At 46.6% G+C, this 24,367-nt stretch overlaps 1 protein-coding gene across 2 annotated transcripts in view; it reads right to left on the minus strand.

Annotated features, from left to right (window-relative positions):
• Positions 1 to 956: 956 nt before the first annotated feature.
• The window catches only part of DSCAM (DS cell adhesion molecule), a 656,085-nt gene continuing 632,674 nt past the window's right edge, over positions 957 to 24,367 (minus strand). For both annotated transcript variants that reach the window (XM_081078404.1, XM_081078403.1), the window contains 3 exons: positions 22,095 to 22,292; positions 20,443 to 20,745; positions 957 to 3,621 (listed from right to left, as the gene is read on the minus strand). In XM_081078404.1, the coding sequence (XP_080934530.1) occupies positions 3,269 to 3,621; positions 20,443 to 20,745; positions 22,095 to 22,292 (854 nt within the window). In that variant the 3' untranslated portion in view covers positions 957 to 3,268. The remainder of the gene's footprint in view (positions 3,622 to 20,442; positions 20,746 to 22,094; positions 22,293 to 24,367) is intronic.

Genomic DNA, 24,367 nt, shown 5'->3' on the forward strand with positions numbered 1-24,367 from the left:
CACTGCTTGCCATTGCTGGAAATAGATTTTCAGAGTTCACGCCTTCTCTGGAAGGCCTCAGTTATTCCCTTAGAAATCTCACGAAGCATTTGGCATACGTAGAAGTCAAGGTTTCGGGTCAGAGGGACCTTAACTGAGTGGTGGTCTACTGCTTATTTTAAGGGCAATTTAAGCAAACGTTGTTTTTCTGCATCTTAAGATAGTATGAAGATTGGTAGCAAGGGCATAAAGATGATGGGACTGGAACTTGTGCAGTCTAGCCTGTAACCGCTTTATATCATACTCTTCCATCTTTCTCCAAGCCCACTTCTCCACTCTCTTCCAAGGTGGTCCTGGCAGACATGGATACAAGGAAGTGGGCAGGTAGACATGTGAACTGAATGAACCACTAGAGTTCCCACAGCTCTATGAGCTGGCAGCTGACTATGCATTAAGAGAAGACCTTGCCAACTTCAGGAAGGTGGGCATTTTTCACATTGCCAGCCAAGCAGATGCCTTGGAGGAAACCCAGTCTATTGACCCAATAGCTATTGTCCATTGACCTACTGTCATTGGCAGAGGATGACGAATTTTTCTGTTTCACCACTCTAAGATATGGCCATCTGGCTGCAGACCTTATGCTAATAAGATGACCGCTCAAAGATATTATAAATGAGATTAGAGACAGGCAGAGGTCCAGAGGAAAATTAATTATTATTATTCTCAATATGGCCTTTTAAATATACAGTGCCCCTTTAATCTACAGATACAGACTTCTTTGTAGACATAAATCCTAGGCCCCTACCTGAGAGGTAGGGAGGTGGACTGTTTGATACAGGGCTTACATGTTGAATCCATTTTAATGAGCATTTTCAAAGCAGGATTCTTGAAAGCAATCCATTCCAGAGGCAGACATGATGTAGAATTTTTTATTTTTGCACAGCTTGAGAGACAAAAAAAAAAAAAAAAAGGTAAACTTCTAAGTTTGGGGAATAGAGAAGTTTTAGATTGAAGAAAAATAGAGCTTTAATTTTTTCCCCCAGAAAGTAGCATTTCATTTCCTTTGCATAAAGAAAGCAGTCTTCGAGGGTGCAAACAATCAGCTGTTAACATGTATTAAATTCTGAAACCATAGCCAGAAAAAAAAAGCACATCTCACATCCATGGAGTCACCTAATGATAGCACCATGGGTGCTCTTGACATGGTCCTGGGACTAATGCAGCCACTCAGTGTCACTGCATTTAATGGAGGCATATGGGCCTGCAGGACAATAAATGGAAACCAGAGAGAATGGAAAAGAGGGAAGGAAGGAGGGAAGGAGGGTGTTTCCCTGAAAATAAGACCTAGCTGGACAATCAGCTCTAATGCGTCTTTTGGAGCAAAAATTAATATAAGACTGGGTCTTATTTTACTATAATATATAGTATAACATAACATAACAACATAACATAACATAACACAGGGTCTTACATAATATATAATATAACATATAATATATACCAGGTCTTATATTAATTTTTGCTCCAAAAGATGCATTAGAGCTGATTGTCCAGCTACGTCTTATTTTGGGGAAAACAGGGTAGAAAGGGAGGGAATGAAGGAGGGAAGGAGGGAGAAAGCAAAGAAACGTCTGAACATGTGCCCAGATGGTAATAACTGGCACCACTCTATGCTGGTGGCTTAATGAGGAGCCTATAGAGAATATTAAGGGAGATGAAGGAATTTGTGCAGTCTGTTACCTGGGCAACTGTGTAGATCATGTTTTCTGTTCAGTGCCAAACCTCTGACATGGAGACCTAGTTGTCTTTCCCTTTGAGGGAAGAGAGTTTGGAATGGGGTGTGGGTGCTGCAGGAGGGTTATATACCCTTTCTAAAGCACACTATGTAAGGGTCATAAATGAAGAATGCAGTTCATACTGTTTAAGAGTAACTTCTCTTTGAGGATGGGCCCCAAGGTAAATAATTTAAACTGAGAGGAAGGAAAATAAAAAGTTGATTTCAGAGGAACGTTATGTGCCATTGACTGGTTTCCTCTGGGTACATAGGAGTGGATTGAAGGAGACAGACGAAGGGTCTACTGCACATTTAGATACCAGTCACAGCACAACAGGACTGGTCCCGGAGGGCAGGATGTTTGGAGGCTTCCTGGTCCTCCCTTCCTTTCTCCAGTTGGTGCTGCACGTGAGAATCGAGACGGGTTGGAAAACATTTTCTGCAGCGGGCTAAATGGTAAAACTTTTCGGCTTTGCAGGCCATACCATTGCTGCTGTAACTACTCAAGGTTGCCACTGGGGCATGAAACAGCCACAGACAAAATGGGAATGAGGCACGTGGCTTTGTTCCAAAGAAACTTGATTTCTAAACACAGCAGTGAGCTGGATTTGGCCTGCAGGCCATAGTGTGCCGACCTCCGGTGCAGCTAGAGGGCCAGGTGCTGTTCTGGAGGCAAGGAGCAGAGCACGGGATGGCTTCGAATACCTGGCCAGCCCCTCGCGACTGAGGCCAGGGGCACCTTCTGGGCTCTTCCCAGCCATTCCCAGGGAGTTCAGAGTGTGGGTATCCTCTCTGGTTATCACATTGGGTTCTGGGCTCAGCCCTGGTGTTTGCAAATGCCAGCATCAGTGGGAAGGAGAACCCAGCAATCAGTAGGAGACGAGAGAAGTAGACATTGAAATAAAGGCAGACAACCTTTACTTCTTTATTTCGCTTAGACAAAATGCAAAGAGTGTCTCATTAAATTAAAAAATAAACAAAAAAGAAAACCAAATTGATTCCCCCCACCCCTTCACTGATGGCACTTGTCCTAATTAACAACAGAAGAAGGTCAGACTGAGGACCGAGTTTCTAATGGGAAAGAAAAGTGTGCAAACATGACTAGTTTCCCCATTGCCCCAAATCAGCGTTCCTTTTAAATTCACAAAGAGGGTCATGTTTCTTCCTGTTTTCTTACTTGAGTCTTGTGTGATAGAACTTCCAGTCAGAAGGTGTAATTAGTCCCCCATGCACTGTGTAGAAAATCAGTAAAAATGCAATAGCCTGTGAAGATCATAAAACTGGACTTCTTTCCCAAAAAATCAGATGCCCAGGCAGATGGAGCTGACACTCAGACAGAAAAAACAGCAGGAGAGTCTTTGCACTGTCTGTGCTTTCAGTATTTTCTCTCTCTCTTTTTAAATATATTTTGGCAATTTTCTTTAATTATAAATATTGGAATTCCGTAAAAAAAAGGTAGCTTTGATTGAATTTTTTTAAATTGTATTTACAACCGCTGTCCAGTCATGCTGTTTGTTATACCAGGGTGTACGATTTTGCGTACGGATTGTTTCCCTTCAGATGGCCCCGGGAGTCCAGCAGCGACTCTTGGGAGCTGCTCATTTTAGCTGCCTGTCCCAGCTCTGCCCCTTCTCGCTGAGGTAATGTGGCCACGGCCCCCTGCTGCCACTGCTGCCCCTCTCTGTTGGACACTGTGGAGGAGGACGCCTCCATGGGGATGGGCTCGAGGACCGTGGGGCGCTTCAGGGTCCGGCTTTTCTGAGGCTCCAAGCACGCTTGCCCTAAACTCAGGTCCCTGCTGGTGCCTGGGCCACTTCGGTTTAATAAGAAGTCCATTCTAAGGTATGGAGGCAAATGTATGAGGTCACCTGCAAAGAAACACAGAGCAGTGAGTTGGTTTCTTTATGTGGCGAACGGGTGCTGAGTGGCCCTGTGAGCAGGACAGGCTATTTGGGGCTCAGAGCAGGGACTGTCACTGCACCTGGATGTGATGTTCCAAACCCCTCCCTGCAAAGGCGGGTGGATTCGCCCTCACACTTCTCCCATGGGGCCCAGGAAGAGGGGGCTTCTATACGGCTCAGTAACTTAGGCTCCTCAATGTCATGCTTTAACTGGAGAACTAGAGGTAAAAGATTCTGCCAAACCCCACAACGGAAAGAAAAACCTCCATCAAAGGTGACAGCACATAGCAGGTGTAAAACGTGCTAGAAGGGACCCTAGGTGGGGTGGAAGTGCTCAGGACAGCCCTGGGCTTGAGGAAGGAGGCAGGGGCCACAAGGAAAGACCAATGAGCACTGGATCTAGTCTTGGCAATCCCCCAAAACTGTGTGACGCTGAAGTCACTGGCTTCTCTAATGCTTTTGCTGGAAATCCCAGAGCATATGGCGCCTTACCAGGCTCTGCCTACCTGCCAGACTCTGGAGTCTTCTGTCTCAGTGAGTGCTGTGTGTAGAGGAAAGAGAAGCTTACACCAGAGTATTCGTGTTCCTACTTCCTTCTTGAGACCCCTCACTTTCGCTTCTGTGGGGCCACGGGAAGGCACCCTTGGGTCTCCTTCGAGAGAACCCACCGTGGGGAGACATCAGCTGGGGTCTCCAGCTGCACTCCGTGGACGCCCAGGGTACCTGTCCTCCCAGCTGGGCACTCCCCATCGTCCTGCCTGCAGCCTCCATCAGTGCATGGAGGTTGGACGTTCTTCCTGCCCTAACCTTCCTCTTCCTCCTCTCACAGGGGTCGGATCTGCGTTTTGGTCTGTGGATTCTCCCTACCTGCTCCCTGCTTCTTTACTCTCCACGAGAAATCTCCCCAATAAATCTCTTGCGTATCTAATCCATCCTGGTGTCTGCTGTTTGGAAAATCTGAAGTGGCACAGCTGCCATCACCATCAGCTGTGGAAGTCGTTCTTTTGAAGGTCAACTATGACCTCTCGTCTCCACACTCTGTGTTTTCTGGGTTCTCATCCAACTTGTACCATCTATAACACGATGCCATTGAGCATTTTGTTTCTGGAACGCTCAGTTTCCATGGCACTTCGCTCTCCCAGTCTCTTCCTACAGCTCTGGCAGCCACTTGTCACTGTCCTTTACTGGACCCTTGCCCTCCACCCGTCCTCTAACACAGGCTTTTCCCGGTGGCCTGTGCTCAGCCCCTTCTCTTTGAGGGCTCAGCTGCTCGCATCATCTCTTTCTGAAGAGCTCTCACATCCATCCTTTCCATCTGGCCCTCTCCTGGGCCCTAGAATTGAATTTCAGATACTTTGCTAGACATTTTCACATGAATGTCCACACTGAATTTTAAATGCTACAGTCTACAAACCCAGTTCATGATGGCCAGCCCCACTCCCAACATGGCCCCCCAATGCAACTTTCTCCTGTGGACCCAATCTTGTTTAATATTGCCCCCCCCACCTGGCAGATATTAGTGCTTGGAATCAGAGCCCCCATTCACACCTTCCTCTCCAGGTTAATTCTACTTGAAAAATAGCTCTTCAGTCTTTCTCATTCCCCTCGTCATGACCCTGGTTCAAGTCTTTCATACGTCTCATGGGCCCCCCTCCCCGCAATGCATTAGACATACATTGCAACCAACATTCCCCAGGCAGGTTTGTGCTGGACTAAACCTAGCTCTGACCTCTGGCAGTTTGGGACCAGACGACGCTCAATCTGTAGCTTGGTGCTTCCCACCTATCTCACTTCAATACACACGCAGACAAGGGGTGTCTGTGCAGCATGCTGGGATGAACGCAGGGGGCTCTTCCTGGTCATCTTGGGGGCTGAGGAGCTCATCATTTTGGCTCGTCTGTTACTCCTTTATGGCATAACAGGCGGGCATCTCTGGTTAGAGAATGGGCTGGGGACGTGCAGTCCTGAGACCAGGAGACCAGTAGGAGGATGGGTAGGTGAGAGGGCATGACGATGGCCTGAGCTCAGAGGGCAGCAGTGGGAAGCAAGAGGCAGTGAAACTGAGATAGGAAGGGCGCCCAAGGACGATGGCTTCAGAATTGATGATAGGTGGGACTGGTGAAAGGGAAGAAGGGGTCAGAGATGCCTCCCTCCCAGGTTTCAAATACAGGACACTCGGTGGGTAGTGGAACCATTCATGTGAAAAGATGTCTAGAAGATCATATTTTGGTGGGAAAAGATAATGGGTTTGGTTTCAGACATGCTGAGCTTGATGTGGTTGAAGGATACCTAAGAGGATCTACCCAGTGGGCATTGTTATCTGAATAGATCTCAGACGAAACTCATCGCTCAACTTGTACAGTAGTTCCTGCTTTCCTTTTTGTCAATCATGGCTTCTTCAGCCAGCCCCTCTGGGCTCTTAGCACAGGGTGGGGAGGATTGAGGAAACACCTGTCCCAAGCAAGGCTGCCATCAGCTAGTTGACATAAAGTAATACAGTAACAGAAGCTGTGTGCATTCAGACAGTGACTTAAACCCCAGAACCTTCAAAAATGTAAGTTTTCTCACTAAATAACCGGTGTAACCGGAATAACCGGTGAAAGGGGAGAAAAAGACTACTCAGGGGTATTAAGAGAACTAGAAACACAACAAAGACAGCCACTGAAAAACACATTTTATACAACTGAAATGAGCATATGAATTTTCAAAATGCTATTCCTTTTCTAAGGATTTTCCCCCCCAGGATAAGAGGAACCATGACCTTAGGTTTCGGCAATTTACCAAGTTGGTTTCCATGTCCTTGCGTCACATTGTTATGTCACTTGGTATTTATGATGCAAAGATCCACTTAGCATTTTCCCCTGGGTTTTTTAAGGACGTCTTTATCCCACCAAGTGATGGTGAGTAATTCCATAATTCCATTAAGAGCTGGAGCACGTAGTCCACTAAAATGGCCCAGTGACTTTGGATTTGGCTCTTTGAAATCAAAGCTACTCTAATTCAAAGTTGGCGTCACACGGTGAACTGGATCTAAGGAAAGCCCAATCATAATAAAAACCTTGACAATAAATTGGCCATAACACTCTTAGGAAAGAAGTTGCCTAATTTGGCATTTTTGTGAGAAGGCTTTGAGTCGCTTGACGTATCTGGGTTTGGGCTTAGCAAAAATGGTGGCATGAAGCCTGGCAGTATAGAGTCTAATGCTGAGGTCCAGGAATATCTTGTGATGCGCATTAGCCTTGTTCCTAAAAAATGGAAGTATTTAATTTTTAAAAACGAATCCTCATGCCCGGAATGCCTTTTATGATGACATTGAAAATTATTTATCTTCATTTATGGTGCTGAACATATTTTTCATTTTCTCTATTGAAGGTTAATTATTTGCAGACAAACATGAAAGCATTTACAGCTGCCATTAAAAATTAAACTGGAAAAATATTTTATAGTGTGAAGAACACTTTATATATGAATCAACAGACTCTAATTTACCGAATTTTGAAATTTGTGGATTTTTACATATCCAATTTTTAAAGTGATTATGTTTTATTACTAAAAGCCTAATAAGCAGATTATATTAATTTGCTCTTTCATTTATTTACATGACTACTTTTTATCACTTTTTTTTTTCCAAATACTTGACAAAATGTGGAATTCACTTCCCTCCAGGGTTATTTAAAAATGTAGGTCAAGAATGTCTCATGCTGTTTCTGAGACCCAACTAAACCTTGAACACTTGACATTTTTCTAATGTGTTGTCACAGATTTGGGAATGAGTTTCTGTCCCAGCAGCTCCCCAATGAATGAACAGGGCTTATTAAACCCCTTAAAAGCAATCACGTCTTGGTCCCTGAGCAATGCTCAGGTCCCAGATTACACGGAACAAATGTGTGGGAAATAAGGCACAAAGCCCATGATGTCTGCCCCCTCTCTGTAGGGGTTCCCACTGTAGACCTAGTCATCAAGAGGGTTAGGGCAGCTGAAAAAGACTGTGAGAACTGGAAATCCTGAATACCACTTCTTCATAAACAACAGCTACTTGTGTTTGCTCACTGCATGTCTGCCCAGTATTTCTGAACATCCAATATCTCTGAGTGAGCCAGTCTTGCAGGCAAAGCATTATTAAGTTGTGTGATGCTCTAATTAGCTCTTTCAACAGTCTGTGTTTTCTGATCAGCACCCAACATAGCCCTTTCAACAGTGTGAATGCTGCAAATGAGTTCTCTTAATAATTCATGCACTTACACAGAAGAAAGCACCAGAGGAATCGGTAGTGAGCTAGGTTTATTAAAGACACCTGCGTCCATTAAAATCCCACCCCATGTGCTAGTTAGTCCAAGGACCACTCGGGAAAACGCGTTCTCTAACCATCTGTCCACCTCCTATGTTCTTCAGACACCTACAGATACCAAGGTAACCCCCACATCACTCCAGAGAGAGAGAGAGAAGTGGAGTAGAGAACGGTGGTGACAATCTGGATATTGGCACCCCTGCTTTTCTTAACCTCCCTGCTCTTCATCTGCCTGTTTCACATGGGAAAAATTAAATGATTCTAACGGTGGAGATTAAGAGTAGAGGTCTGAAAAAGAAAAAAGAGTGAAGGTCTAGGTGACTTTGCCTGCATTTAATCTGACTGGCACAAATGTGTTCTCAGTTTCCTCATTCATAAAATGGGACTGATACAAGAATCTACCACCGAGGGTTACGGGATGATTTAATTAGATAATGGATGTGAAAATGTGCTGTCAGATGTCTTCCTTCTCAGGGTTGGCTGAAGTTCGGGGCTGGATATCTGCCAGGGAAATTAACGAGGAACTCGTTTTCATACTTTGGTTTCTGTCTTTAGTGGGTTGATTAGTATTCACCCAAAAGATATGTCCACGTCCTAATCCTCAGAATGCGTAATGTGACCTTATTTGGAGAGTTTTGCAGACCTAATTAAGGTAGGGATCTTGAGATGAGATCATCTAGATTTAAGGTGGGCCGTAAATCCAAAGATATGTGTCTTTGTAAGGGACAGGCAGCAAGAGATCTGAGACAGAGAAGAGGGGAGAAAGTCACGTGAAGATGGAGGCAGAGGCTGGAGGAATGCAGCCACAAGGCAAGGGACGCCTGGGGCCACCAGAAGCCAGAAGAGGCAGGAAGGATTCTTTTGTAGAGTTCCTGGAGGGGGCACAGCCCTGCTGACACCTTTGATTTCAGGCTTCTGGCCTCCAGATCTGTGAGAGAATATATTTGTGTTGTTTTAGGCCATCCAGTTTGTGGTCATTTGTTACAGGAGCCACAGTACACAAATACAGATGCTCTTTCTTCTTGGTTGGGATGAGCTGGGGACTTCACGCGAAGCATCTCTGAATAATTCTACTGCAGGGAGATGTCTCTGTGTCCATCAAAGAGGGATGTCTCTTTAATAACTAATGACAGCAGCCAACATGCTTGTGTTTTATAGGGTCTCCAACGTGTATTCTGAGCTCACAGGAGCCCCTCAGTGGGCTAACGTGTCACCCATCCTTCCTTTTCTACCAAGGCCAAGCGAGAGTCCCTCCCCTAGCTTTCCTGCTCCCTGGGGAGGCAGACGGCTGTCCAGCTGGCCCCCAGGACTAGGTTGGAAGTGGTGCTCCTGGAGTCTCCTCCAGGAGGGAGCAGAGGCCTCTCGGAAGGAATCTGTCTGACCCACACGCACCTCTTCCCGGAGCACCGTGGCCCGGAGCCAATCACCCAGGATCCTCTCGAGTTCTTCCATGAGTTTCGAAGTAGCAGTGACCCAGGAGTTCAGATCTTTTGCTGTGAACTCCGGAGTCACCTCTGTCAGGGGCACACGTCCCCTGATATCCACACACATGGGTGGAGCCAAAGCCCGACCTGAGGGCTCTCTCCAGTGACACCAGGGACAGTGGAGGTCATGCCTATTTTCAGCAAGGACATACATTGTCTGTGATTTAACTTCTTTCCCCTTGCTTTCCTCTCTGCTTTGTCTCTCTGTTTTTCTAGTGTTGTTTCCCTTGTGCTGAAACATCCATCCATGAAATAAAAGGCCCAGAAAAGGGGTCAAACTGAGAGCGCATAGTGCTGTACAGCAACATGGCATCAGAAATGTGTGTGTGTGTGCGTGTGTGTGTGTGCATGTATGTGTGCATGCGTACATGTGTACATGTGTGTGTGCATGCGTATGTGTGTGTGCACGTGTGTGCATGTATGTGTTTATGTATGTCTCTGTGTGAATTTGTGTGTGTCTATCTATGTGTGCATGTTCATGGGTGTATATATGTCTGTGTGTGCATGCATGTGAATATGTGTATGTGTATGTGCACACACACATGCATGTGTGTGAATATGTGTGTCTGTGGTGTGTGTGTGTGTGTGATGGAAAGAGACAGTGGAAGGAAAATCAGAGGGGAACACAGCACACTGAGGGGAAGATGAGACATGGAGAAGAGGGCAGAGCTGGGCAGGAGGACCCGGCTCACATTCAGAAAGCTGGAGGGAAAGGCTCTGGGGACCCCAACACACCCTCCCACGGCTTCCTTTCACCCTGCTTACCTAACCGCCTGCGTTTCTAGCAGCTTCCTGATTAGCTAAACCTAGTTAGCAGCCTTCCCAAACTCAGCGTGAATACAAACATGGAGACAGCGGGCCAAGGAGTCCCCTCTGGGCTTTGAACCGAGCATTTGTGCATCATCAACCGTCACCCCATTGTGTTGTGACCCGGAGGACACTGATGTCCCATGTGTCAGAGACAGGAGCGAGGCTAAGGGGGGAAGGAGGCTGGGAAGAAAGCACTCTGAACACCCGAGGGCAGGGGCTGAGATGCTGGACCAGGCTGCGGTCAGATGGGCTGAGATGGAGGGGGCAGGGTGAGCAAGAGGGAAGAGAGCAGGGATGGAGGGAGAGGGCGAGATAGAGACAGAGACGGAGTGGTGGGGAGAGAGAGAAAATGCGAAGAGAGGGAAAGACCGGGGCGGGGGGCAGAGACAGGGAAAGAGACAAAGACGGAATCGGATCACAGACATGGGGCCACACACACACATTACACACATATACACACGGAAGAACCATGGAGACACAGAACCAGGGCGAAACAAAAACAAGAGACAAAGAGCCACAAGCAGAAAAAGGTGAATAGAAAAGGAAACCAGTGAACTGAGTACTGGGACATGGCAAAGAAGAGTGGAGAGACACCGAGAGGCGGCACTGTGAGAACAGATGTAGGCGACAAATGACATTGACGAGAGGGCTCTGTCCCCTCTCCCGACAGTGCGGCGCACCCTCCCGGGGGCCTCCGTGTTACCTTGCCTCATCAGCCTGCAGCCCTCCCAGACCACAAGCTGCACCCCTCACCCTGCCGCCTGGAGACCGCGTGTTGCTTTGACTCACGCGTTGAGAAATGAGGGGCAATTTCGCCATTATTTCCAAGTTACGCTTTATTATTTGACATAATGGTCCATTTCTCATCCTCCTGTCACTGCCCTCTGGGGAACTTTGGTGCCACTAATATTTCCAAAAGTTCAGACTAAATAAGTCAGCATCGATTTCTCCCTCTGTCCCTATCCGCTTTGCTCACCGCTGCCATAACAACCCCTCGCCTCCAGCCCTGAACCAGCACAGCCGCCCTGGCGGTCCCACAGCCATCACAGGTGTGTGCTCCAAGCTTGCCACTCCCGCTAAGGGGCCTCCAGGCCATGGCCAGCCGACTCTGTGAGAGCTGCTATATTAAACTCGCCTCGCTTTCATCGAAAACCAGGAGACTCTCCCTCCCCATCAGGAAAGCAAAGCTTCCCGAACTTGCTCAATGTATTCAGACTCACACACAAAGTTTGAATGCCTTTTAGCCTTGGAAGAAGAATGGCAAAATCAATACTGAAACAACAAGAATGGATCGATGCTGAAAATCTGTAATGGATATACATTCCACGATTCTATTCTCAGACAACAGCTCCTGCCGTTCACCATGCACACACCTGGGGAAAACGTCACATTGGGAGCAGTGGTCCTCAGCCGAGGGGGATTTGCCCCCCAGGGGCATGTGGCTATGACTGAAGGAAGAAGCTTTGGGTTGTCACAGTTGGGAGGCTGGCTACTGGCTCCTATTGGACAGAGCCCAGGGATGCTGTGGATAGGCTTTAATGCATGGGACATCCCCACCACAAAGTAGGACGCTGCCATGGGGAAATGCTAGTGACATGGCCAAAGTTCATAACTCCAAGTGGATACTTATTTCACTTGAAGAGCATTGAATTCCATCAGAATAAGGACTCATACTCCTCAGCCTCAACTAGCCCACAAGAAGTTATGGCCTCAGGTCTTCATGGCAGAAAGTGAGGGGAGGGCCCCAGGCAACAGTGGCCAGGAGGTCCTTCTCCAACTTGACCTGATGGGAGTTGAGGAGCTTAGAACAATGGGAAAAGTTCGACTTAGAGAGTTCTAAGCTTTGTGCCGAACTCCTGCCTCTGCTTCTAAGTGGTTCTATGACCCCTTCCAGTTTTAGCTCTTATGAAGGGGGCACCACACTTTCTAAGGGTACCTGTAAGCCTGAAAGATTTCTCCTGCTCTGAACTCTCTCACCTGTGAAAACTGGTTAAGCACATCTGTATTAGGACTTTGGAGATAAGTATGGGACAAATGAATGCATTTTGGAGTGCCTAGAATTCCCAGGCACATTGAGACAGCGTCCTTCCCCCGCCTATGCAATTCTTTATTAGTCCGCAACTCTGAAACATGCATAGGCTTCCACAAGAAATTTGTTTGGAATGAAAGTGACTCAGAATCCCCTGGGGCTTACATCTCCCCTGGGCCACAGATAAAGGATCTTTCATCAATTTCTAACAAGGTTTGATATCTAGGCTTCGATGAAGCTGGATATTAATGCAAAAGTAAGCAGCACAGAGTGCTTGAGTTCTGACAATTTCAATAAAAGCCACACAGACCAGACTTGCCATGACAATACAGCACCACAGAGCTAGTTACAAGGGAAGCATGCAGTCCGCCTATACCAGAGGCAGGTAAGACCTAACACTATTTTAGTTTAAAATTAATGGTGCAGGATGGTAATGAAAACTTGTAAACCAACCTCTCTTGGTAAATGAATCCTCATTCCCAAATGGCAACCAGGAAAAACCCTAAATAAATAATGTGAGATTGATATCAGAGGTCCACGGACCCGGCTTCTATTCCCATCCTGGGCTTGTACTTAAGAGGCTTCATGCATTTTTAAGAGCTCATCGATATGGCCATCGTCCTACTCACTGGTGAAGTCTAAAAGCTACACTGACCTATGAAGTGTGGCTTTGAGTTTGTGGCTGCTGAACTAAAGTGGTTTTGAACAAAAGGCACCATTGGAAAATCTGCCCCAACTTTTAGGCAAGCTTGGAACTCGTTAGCAGGGACTTTGAAGCCCCCACTGGGAAAGGGCCCATGAGGTTCAAAGACAGCTCCCACATGAGACCAATGGGACCCACATACCATGGCCACCGGGGAGGAACCCTGGCTGGAAGCTTGTGCCTGCTCAGCCATGGGGTTGGCAGACCCTCCTCAACAGCCCTGTGCAGCTTGAGTCATCCCTCAGGACTGAGGTAGCCTGGAAATGATGGCATTCCAGGCACAGGAGAGAGCTGTCTGTGGAGTTTAGGAGGTCAGGCAGTTGGAGCCTGGAGAGCAGGGGTTATGACCGGTGAGGAGGATGGGCCTGGCTTCTCAGAACCTCGGAGGACTTTGTCCTGAAAGCAGTGGGGAGCCACACGAGGGATTTCAATGTGACAGGGTTGACTCCATCACTTGGATTTATGGCTTGTTGCTTCCCAGTTTGGGAAAAAGCATGCGTTAGAACTTGGCGGCAGCTGTATCCACATAGGACAACACTGGAAGACGATGGTCTTTGCTGACGTCTTCTGACCTATTTGTGTGTTCCCAGGACCGTCAGGTTTCTCCTGATGCATCGTGACGTCTCACTGGGCTGTGTGTAGTCTGTGTGTGTATTAGCGTGTGAGGGCATGTGTGTTTGAGTAAATGTATGTATGTGTTTGAGTGAGTGTATATGTGTGTCTGTGTGAGTGTATGTGAGTGTGTGTGTGTGTGTGTATGTGTGTGTGTGTGTGTGTGTAGGAGGGTAGGAGCTGTCTCCCATAAGCTGGATTTTTCTCTGACCTCCTCATGTATCTGTCTTGGGTGTTCCACTCTCTGTCTGCTGCCTGTGATACTACATGCTACTCTGATCAACTAAGGAGACTGTGGGAAGTGGTAGTTTCATATATTCACACTTTCAAGTCTGTGGATGACACCTGGCACAGTACTTTTTATAGAGAAGATATTCAATAAATATGGGTTCATACATGAATGTAACACATTTGTGTTTTAACAGGGCCTTTCAGGAGATGCTGTCACTGTGGTGAGGGCCTTCGCTGTCACCTGCAGCGCTGGAATCTAGAAGCTTCCTTCTGCTCACTCAGCAGGACACAGGGAGCCCTCCTGCCTTTCCGTCACAGGTCTGTCAGGCACTGGCCTTCTCCTCACGATCCATGTTTTGTGGGCTCCCCAACAACCAGAGTTGAACCTCAATAAGATGCCCAAGAGGAATAGGGAGCTAAGGGGCTCTGAAGTCAGAGAAAGGGCAGTCAGAACAGATCACACCCTCGGAACTAGAGGACACACACAGACAGCAACAGCTGTAACAGTCCTTGACAGAGCTTGGAAAGGTCAGCAGGCTCAGGTACTTGTAACCAGAGGCAGGATTGGGAGCACGTGAGTGCAAAAGGCAAGTGGGCTTAGAGTTCCAAGCTTGGGACCCTTCAGAACAAGTCCTACCATCACTTTGTGTCTGAGGGACAGCAAGCTAAAATTCCAGGAGGTCCCTCAGTAGATGAAATTGCAAAGGCACATCAGAGAGGTTTGGTTTTCTAGCAGGGATCTAGGAAGAGCACAGTTGAATGTCCAAGTCCACCTGAATGGGACTGCAGAGCAGTATGTGGAGGTGTTGCTGATGGCCCCGGGGTCCTTCCAAACTTAAACTTGGGGAGTATTTGAAAGTTTGTCTGTTTGGCAGCTCAGAGGGAACTCTAGCTCCCAGGCTGAGTCCTGCCTCCCAGCCTTTATCTTCTCTCCTCTCTCTGGACCACTGTCTCCTTCGGATCTCTGCCTGGCTCGCTCTGCCCCATCCATCATTTAGGTCTCAGTGCATGTCTCAGCTCATGTCTCACTGCCTCCCGGAAGCCTTCCCTGACCATCCTCTCCAAAACACCACCTGCTGGACTCTAACCCCTTCCCTGAATTTCTGTCCTTCCCAGCACTTGCCATGATCTGAAACTATATCATTAATTTACTTGATTAGTGTCTGTCTTCCCCAGGGACATAAGCTCCTTCAAAGTGGGGTCTTTTTTTAAATTAAATTTATTGGGGTGACATTGGTTAGTAAAATTACATAGGTTTCAAGTGTACAATTCTGTAACCCATCATTTATAGGTCACATTGTGTGTTCACCACCCAGAGTCAGTTTTCCTTCCATCACCATATGTTGGACCCCTTTTACCTTCTTTGAGGTCTTGTCTACCATTGTATCGCCAGCTCCTAAACCAGGGTCAGTTATTGAGTGGGAGCTCAGCAAATATGTGCTGAAGGAAGAAAAGGAAGTGGAGAGGCTGGGAGGGAAGAAGCAGGGCCATCTCTATGACAGTGGTGGCCAGGACGACAGTGAAGTGCATGTGTGCATATGTGTGTGCATGTGCACATGTGTGTGTGTGTGCATGGGCATGAGACATGTGTGAATGTGTTTACATATGTGTGTACATGTGCATGTACACATATGGGTACGGGCATGGTGTGTGTCTGTGTGAATATGTGAACACATGTATATGTGTGCACAAGCTCGGTGCATGTGTGTACACACGTGTATGCGTGTGCATGTGTGTGCACAGGCAGGGTGCATGTGCGTACACATGTGTATGTGTGTGCATGGTCATGGTGTGTGCGTGAATGTGCTTACACGTGTGTATGTGTGTGCACGCACAGGGATGGTGTGAATGTGTGCATGTTTACATGTGTGTACATGGCTATGGTACATGTGTGCGTGCGTGTGCACGCGTGTGCATGTACATGTGTATGTGTGCACGTGTGTGAGTGTGTTTGTGCATGCACATGTGCACATGTGTAGGCACTAAAGATGCTTGCACTTGAAGGGAAACTCTTTCCACAGCTCTCGGAATAACATCATGCTAGAAATCTCAAAACTGAATTTGAGATCCATCCATACCATTGCAAATGGTAAGATTTCATTCTTCTTTATGACAGAGTAATACTCCATTGTATAAATGTACCATGTCTGAAGCTGAATAACACTGAATGTCAGCTATAATTTTAATAAATATATATAGTCATGGGATGTGGAGTGTCTTGTAACAGTGGAATTGTAACAGCTACGTATATACCATGTCAGAGGGGCAGTAGGTTGGGGGAGGTGTGGTTATCACTTTGTGAGGGGTGTAAATGTCTAGCTATTACATTGTTTTGTACACCGGAAACTAATAAAAAATCTTGAATTTTAGTGATGTGCAAAACAGAAGAGGAAGACGCAAGCCCGGGGCGTGGAGCCCCAGGTGCCCGACTCAGAGGAGAAAGGGAAGGAGGGAAAATGCTTGTTTAAGAGGAGTGAAGTGTGACACCTTGGGTCATGATGTGGGAGCCAGTTTACCTGCCAGGAGCAGAGCTCAAGTCCTCAGCTGGCAAGAGAGATGCAGGTAGAGCGAGGTTGGGGAGGGGCTTATTTGGCAGTCCAGATGTCTGGAGTCTAATTTTGATCCAAGAACCAACATGAGAACCACACAGAGGAAAGCAGCATGACCACAGTGAAAACTGAGAAGGAGAAGGGCAACCATAGTTAGAGGGTGCAACCTGAGCAGAGGTCACACATCCTCCAGGTAAGGGCCCTGCCTCTCACTCTCTAACTCTTCTCTTCAATTAAACACACACACTCAGGAGAGCGTGAGGGAGGGGAATACTGGATCCTGAAATTAAAATCCAAGAACTGCTTCATATAACTGGTTTTTCAGAGGACCAACAAGTTGGCAGAAGGCAGTGGCCATTTCTAGCTGGAAAAGGTCAACTGCTTTCATCACAGAATGGCTGACATGCATACACTTAAGTCCAGAGCCCCAGAGTGTGAGAACAGAGCTCTAAAGGGCCCCACACTCCCCCGCTGCTAGCGGGCCAGCCTGTATTAGGTTGCATACTTGAAGCTTTAAATTGATTTAAGGAGCTTTGTGCAATGGCATCTCTTAAATACACAGGGTAAACATCATGAATAAAGAAGTAGAAGTAACCCAAGAATGTTAGAAACTGTCTTAAGATGTGACCCGAAACCAAGGCTAGATACTGTAATCAAAGTATTGAAAGCTACCTTGACCAAGACGAAAAGAAGCTGTTGAACTTTCCAGCTATTTCTCAGAGGAATAGAGAGTTTTGTTTGTTTGCTTTGTTTTGTTTTTTAGGATGGGAATAGCCATCCCAAATTGAAACAAAACAAAACAATTACACAAACGGTGTGAAAAATTCAAAATTAAGGTATTATTAAAAGTCCCAAACTAGATTCTGATGCCTGCCTCATGTGTGAGCTGTCCACATTCCCTTATCGGAGGAAGAGATTCTTTTGAGTAAGAGCAAGAACAGAAAATAATCGCTGTATTTAGAGTTAGACTGGAAGACGAAATGCACTTAAGTGCCCTCTCACGTTTTACGAATAATTTCTAACAATTATAATATTTTAACCAATAGGCCAGCTTGTCATTGTCACAACAATGATATATTCATTCAATAACATTTATTAAGCACCTACTATATACGCCAGACACAGCATTAGGAGTATATATTCCACTAAATAATTTAAAAATATTTTTTGAACTGTCGCCCTGCTGCCTGATATCTGCTAGGTACTCGGAGGGAAACATAAGACATGTTTCTTATCTTCCTGCAGCCACGATTTGGCCAAGTTCATTTAACTTGACCCTGATTTGTAGAGAGTTTAGAAGCTTGGGGTTGTAACTGGGGAAATAAAAGACCATCAGAAAAGGAACTGATGGTGAGGAGAGAGATATCCAGAGACTTCGAAGACTACCCAGAGACACATACTAACTGATACCATGTAGAACCACGAGAGAACACAGCACACAGCTCAAGGAACTGCTGGTTTTGGCACAGCAGAATAATAAATTGTAATCCTGGGTTTTGTGCCCTGTGTTGAAATTATTTGTATTATAAAGGAGCAATAGAAAGGCTTCCAGAAAGATGAAATATTTTCTCTAAAAAGCGTATCAAATGTGCACTAACAATATAGTCATCTAGAGGGGACAAAACAAAATCTGTGGCCATTCAGACTCGCATTTCAAAATAACTACTCATACCTAAAGTTACAAAGTCATTACAGTGTGAATAGCATATCAAGATGAAAGGAACTTAGTTAGTTGTGATCTTTCCATTGCTCTGATGGAGCCAGCCAACAATGTCCTACAAAACGTTCATTCTTTTTTTCAATAAACAATATGAACAAGTCATCAGAAAGAAACTCAAGCCTTTGCTAATTTAAGGCCTGCGCAAATAGAACAGTCACACAACCCAGGAGCTCATTCTGTGAGGGGAAAATGGGATCTTAGATGGGAGCATCAAGTACTTAGCTGGGTGACACACACACATGAGGTGACGCCTTCCCGGGTGCCCAGGGCCACTAAAGGAAAATAAACCAAAGAAGGAAGGATGAGGGGATCCAGGAACACATCTGGCGACCACCCTGCCATCACTGGGAATTCTAACCACACTGTCAAAAAGGCAACAACACAAACGACAGATCAACTACGTTACCTGTATGTGCTACTTACTTACACAAACTGCATATGGTAGGCACCAATGTTGTAACAGCAGAACCAGCTCAAATTGCTCCTGTCCTGTTTCTAACAGGACCCGGAACCAAAGTTTAAACCTCAGGTACAGCACTCATGAGGAACACTTGTGAACCCTTAACTGCTCCCCCACCCACACGGAACCACAGGCCCAGGACATGAGTGGAACCCGAACACTGAAACCTTTTCAACACAAAGGTTCAGCTGTCCAGGAAGGTCTGGTATTGAAACCCTTTAAATCTTGCCCCAAACCCTGAATCTGGGAGACAGAGTTGAGCCTTGCCTCCTGTCTCCTTGCCCACTGATCTCCTAATAAAAGCTTTTTTCTTTTCTCAAGAGCCAGTGTCATAGTAGTGACGTCTATGCACATTGGCCAGTGAGCCTTCGCTGGGTAGCACTGCTATGCCCATTTTACAGATGCAGCAACTGAAGCCCAGCAAGGCTGAGAACATGCCCATAGGCCCATTTTCTCCCCACCTCTCTTTCTCACCCTCAGACTGGACAGGCACAGAAAGTCATGACATTTGTCCTATGTTTTTCTGCATTTGACTTGCATACAAATTCCAACAACAACAAAAATACCTGAAATAAAAATACCCACAAATAACAGCTCACCGTCTCTCTGAGGAGGGAGCCAGCATGAAGATAAATGAAGCCATCATTCTTTATTGTTCATTGGCATGGATCTTGACTCTGTTCGGAAGATTAGTTGCTGGATAGACAATTCCTATTTTATATATTTTTATGCATTTATAAGGCTCATTTCAGCTGGGCCTTATGCCATAAAACCCAAGGGAATCACAGCAATTTAAAAGTGAAGATAAATTTTTGAAATACAAGCAGTATAGTGGTTCAGGAAATAGAAAAAAGAGAAATAAAACTGGATTCAATGAGAAGAGATAGGCCAGTCCGTGAAGGAACCTCTATCGGTAACTATTGCAGAGTTTTAAAAAAAGTGATTCTTCAGAGAATGACTACAGCTGGCTGCCATAGTTTGGCTTCAGTCTAAAGATGTTTTTTATTTGCCCTGTGCAATGCAAATATCTCCGCCGACACTTAAGAAATGAGTATCACATGAAACCAAGATCTCTGGCTTCTCTTGGGAAACTCACGCATACTAGGCCCCGCTTCCACTTGGGATCAGTCGGCGGGAGCTTGCTGAAGTCATTTTTCTTTAGATTGTCACTGAGCTCATGAAATGTCCGGGCCTCCATCACTCCCTTCGCCCTGCTCCATTCATTCATTTACATGATCGGCCAGACAGGCCTTAGTTTGCAGCTCCATCTGCACACCCAGACCTCTCTGACCAAAGGCAAACACCCAACTACAGTGGATGTGACATTAGCCCGTCACTGTCACATTGGGTAACTCAGTAAAACCAAGGCCCAAACGCTGGGGCACTGTAAGACCCCTCTCCTTTGAAGCCCTCAGAGCAGCAGTTGTAAAACACAGCCCCCGTATTGTTGTTACTCCTTATAGAATATGGCAGAAGTGATGTGTCAGTTTCCAGGCTCAGCCTTAAGACATGAGCTATTTGCACTCTCTTGGGATACTGGCTCTTAGAACAGAGTCACCAGGTTATGGGGAAGCCCAAGCCACCTGTGGGGGGCATGGCCAGCACCAACTCTCCAGAGGGGGGAGCCACTTTGCAAGTGGCTACTGCAGCCCTAATTTCGTCTCCCTGTCTGACACTGTTGGAACAGAGATGAGCTGTCCCCATGAAACCCTGACCAGAGTTCAGATTCATATACAAAATAGGTGATGGTTGTTGTAAGCCAGTAGCTTGGGGTGGTTCACTATGCCACTGTCAGTAAATGGAATGCCTCGTCTAAACACCAAAAAGGGCTCTCAGGGCAGACAAGCATGAATCGGGAGGACGAGCTTCCCTAAGAGGTGGTGCGCGCGGTGCTTTGCTTACCTGGCCGATGTGCCTTTGGAACCGCCATGTTCATCACTCGTCCTCCATCCTGAGGTTTGGGGGGAGATGCAGTGAACCTGCAGATCCCCGATTCTGAAGGGGTGCTGGAGGTCAGACTGTCTGTGTACTCATTTGTCCCTGCCGTCAACTGTTCAGATGATGTGTCTGAGATGAAGCACTCGGTGATGGTAAACTTGGCGTGTCTCAGTTGTTCTTCCATCTTGGCGTGTTCGTAGGCCCTGGCCAGTTCTTCATAAGTGGAGGAGGCACTTTCTGTGGAGACCATGCTGCTTCGCGCTCGATCTGTGCCATGAAACAGAGAAAACAAAACGGGCGAACCATCACTTTCAGTTTGCACAGACTGATGATCCTCTTTGGCTTGTGGCTATTTCTGCCAGGTCACTGGACAACCCAGCAGGAGTCCTGGTCTTTGTCTAAGGGCTGCTTTTGTCACCTTGAGGCTGGCTTCCTAAGCCTTAGCCAAGTGGGCTCAGGGAACTTTCTTTCCACCTCATCACTGCTGTGGTCAGATGCCTCCAGCCTGGGACATTTCCATAAACCAGTACTGTACCCTCTCCTTAAAAAATTCGGCTTTCATTCAAACAATTGGGAAGGCGGTGTAAATGACCTGCAGTGCTCCCCTCCCTCCTGTGACTTGCATATTGATGTATGCCATAGAGACTTTTGAATTGGCAGTGAATGACTTCAGCTCCGAAGTTTAGCTCCTCCAGCCTCAGGTCAGCAAAGAAGACGTGATGAGCATTCCAAATGGAGCTGTGAGTTTGCATGAAAATTGGCCACTCTGCAGAATGGCCTCTGATCCCTGAGACTCGTTCTTTGGGTCTGCCACCCTTTACGGGGACTAGAAAGGCAGAAAGGGAGTGCATCTTGGTTGGGAGAATCTTTGCATTTCAAGCCCACTAGTTTCAAAGTTTTGAGTCACCTCCGTGGAACTCTGAAACTCTTCTAAGAGAAATAATAGCCGTAAAAATAAAAGTACCTGCTGACACTCCACCTTTGGAACACTATTTTTGAAGTATATCATCCAGAACAAAAGAACACGAGTATTAAAATTCCCTACAGCTATTAGGTTTAGATATAATTTCTTTTCAAAATTTCAGGTTGAGGGGAGGTAGGCAACCCAGAGCTATTCTTAGGCCCTGGCTTCTCTCAGGAGCGAAACCTTGGTGGCTGGTGGCGTAGACTAGATGACTTACCTTCTAATCAACCCCTGCTTAATTGTCAAACGGATCAGCCTATGTTCCCTATAGAGGGTGCTCCGACCTTGTCACATAACTTCAAGTGCAGCGTCTTAATCCTGGAGATGGTAGGGGGTCAGAAGCCCTCAGGGCATCACCAGAAATCATTGCTGTCGTGTGGGTGAAAATTGAAAAATGTCTGTATTTCTGTCAGGGGAGTGGGAATGAGAAGGAAAGAGCAGCATGCATGTGGGATAGAGGACACATGCTAAACAAATGCCCTTTGGTTCTATCTTGCAGAATTCACTGGGCCCTGATATCGTCAGTGCGCAGGTGGATTGGTAGCTGTTAGATAAATGGCTGAACAGTTTAAAAATGACCTTGAAAGAGAGTAAGCCCATGGTGTGGGCCAGGCTCGTGCCCGGGGTTGGGGAGGCGGCATGGGGGCCGTACCTGTGTCCTGTGAGGGGCTGACGCTGTAACTGTCGCTCTCCTTGTCCATTGATCCCACTGCCCTGGGCGTCGGCAGCCTCCAGTCTGTGGTAAGCGTGTGTGCTGAAATGGTGGGGTGCGGCCTGTTGAGGGTCCACTGGCTGGCGTACCGGTTTCTTGCTGTGGGCCCAGCCTTTGCGTTCCTCCTGGTGGTAGGATCTGTGAGGAGCCAAGAATAAAGTCTGTCTTGGTCTCTAGAGAAGGGTGGTCAGTTGTGGTCAAGGGGTGGAGTACAGTGCTTCTGACCCGCCCTACGACCCATCCTGCAGGGTGCAGGCCTCCAGGGAGCCTTCCCTGACGATCCCTGTTCAGAACACTTGCTTCCTCTCTCACGGCCTGAGGTGGTCATGTGATACTTAAGCATCTCAGTAAAACCCGTAAGGGAAAGGACATTCGAACTGGGCTCAGGAGTCATGAATTTGAGCCTTGTTCTTGGCTCTTAATAGTTTCATGACCCAACGCACATCACTTCAACTGTCTGAGATTTACATTTTCTGGAGTACTCTGGAGCTCAGCCAAATATGCCCTGACATGGTTTCCTTCCCACAGTTCTTTTACATTGAGGTGTTGATATGGGTTGAATTGTGTCCCCCACAAAAGATATGTCCACATTTTAACCCCCATGACTTCAGAATGAGACTTTATTTGGGAATAGGGTCACTGCAGATGTCACTAGTTAAGATGAGGTCACACTGGCGTAGGGTGGGCCCTGATCCAACATGACTGGTATCCTGATAAGAAGAGGAAACAGCACAGGCAGAAAGGAGGCCATAGGACGATGAAGACAGAGTCTGGAGTACTGTAGCTATAAGCCAAGGAATGTCAAAGATTGTCAGCAACCAGGAGAAACTAGGAAAAGGCAGGAAGGCACCTCCCCTACAGGTTGCAGCGGGAGTGTGACCCTGCTGACACCTTGATTCTGGCCTCCAGAACTGTGACACAACACCATTCCGTTCTGAGCCACCCCGTTGGTGGCCTGTTGTTGCAGCAGGCCTAGGGAGCGAATACAGCTGTCCCCCATGGCATTGTTTCCTCGTATTGACTCACTGCCTTGAGTACCACTGTTTTACTCATGAACTAAAGTGCAAGTTCCCAGAGCTGAGCGACAATACCGTTTTGTCCTAGCACTCTCTTAGCTCTTCGCGGGTGGTAGCTTATCTCTTCAGTGGAATTGTTTGAACTTTGACGAAGACTTGGATTATTCAATCTGGAGAATAAATAGTTAATGATAATCTGGATTTCACATGTCTACTGCCTTCCAAAGCACAGAAGTTTATGCATACATGGGATGGTACCGGATGGGTTCCACTTTCTCTAAATCCAGAACCAAAGGTAGCAAGTCAGTGAGGTGAACCGAGTTCTTAGCTTGACTCTTTGGTGAGCTAAGAAAAAAGATGTTCTAAGAGCACAGACCGTTGGACACCAGAGTGGACTATAGCATTCCCTCTTCTGGAATTCTCTGGAAAAGTGGAGAGACTCAGTTACTTGCAAAGGTTTTTTCCTGGGGTTCCAGCCTAAAGGCAACATAAGATCCTAGATGGGCCTTTTTCACATTTGAATTCTCTGCTTCTCAAAGAGGAATTTTATGCAGTTATCTTTCAAAATGGTCTGGCCACTTCTGAACACAGCAGACTATATTTACTGTTCATACAAACGGAGCAGTTTCAAAGGCACAAACCCGAGAGGGCCAACCTGCGGCATTATTACCCTGACTTATTTATGTGTTTTAGAGCCTGAAGTCTCTCCAAGACAGGGGCTGGGTGTTCATGCTTGGGTCCATCTGCAGAGTCTACTCTAACCCCTGGCACATATAGGTCCCCGGATGAACCCAAACAGTCCAAGGTCACTTTATGGATGAGGCCACAGATCTTAGCGAGGAGAAATGACACAGCTCAGCTATCAAGTGATGAAAATGGAGCCCAAGACTTTCCTTCTTGGTTCAGAGATTGCCTATTCCTTGACCACACATGTCCTCACCCTGGACATCTGAATGTTTTAATATGGTGTTCGCATGACACTGGCTTGTTTATAATTCCCTGTTGGGTCACGGGAAGCAGAGACTTGAAAGTGGTGAAGTGACTTTCTTTTCAAATGAAGGCTTTTCCTCTTTGCAAGTTTATAGTTATTGGACTTTGAACCTAATCCATCATTCTACACGGCAGGAAAGAAGTATTAAGATGGCAGCCAAATCGATATATTTTAAGATTTCCTGGGTCATCAAAATGCTCCATCTT

Source organism: Rhinolophus hipposideros (assembly GCF_964194185.1).
Source record: "Rhinolophus hipposideros genome assembly, chromosome: 2".
NCBI lineage: Eukaryota > Metazoa > Chordata > Mammalia > Chiroptera > Rhinolophidae > Rhinolophus > Rhinolophus hipposideros.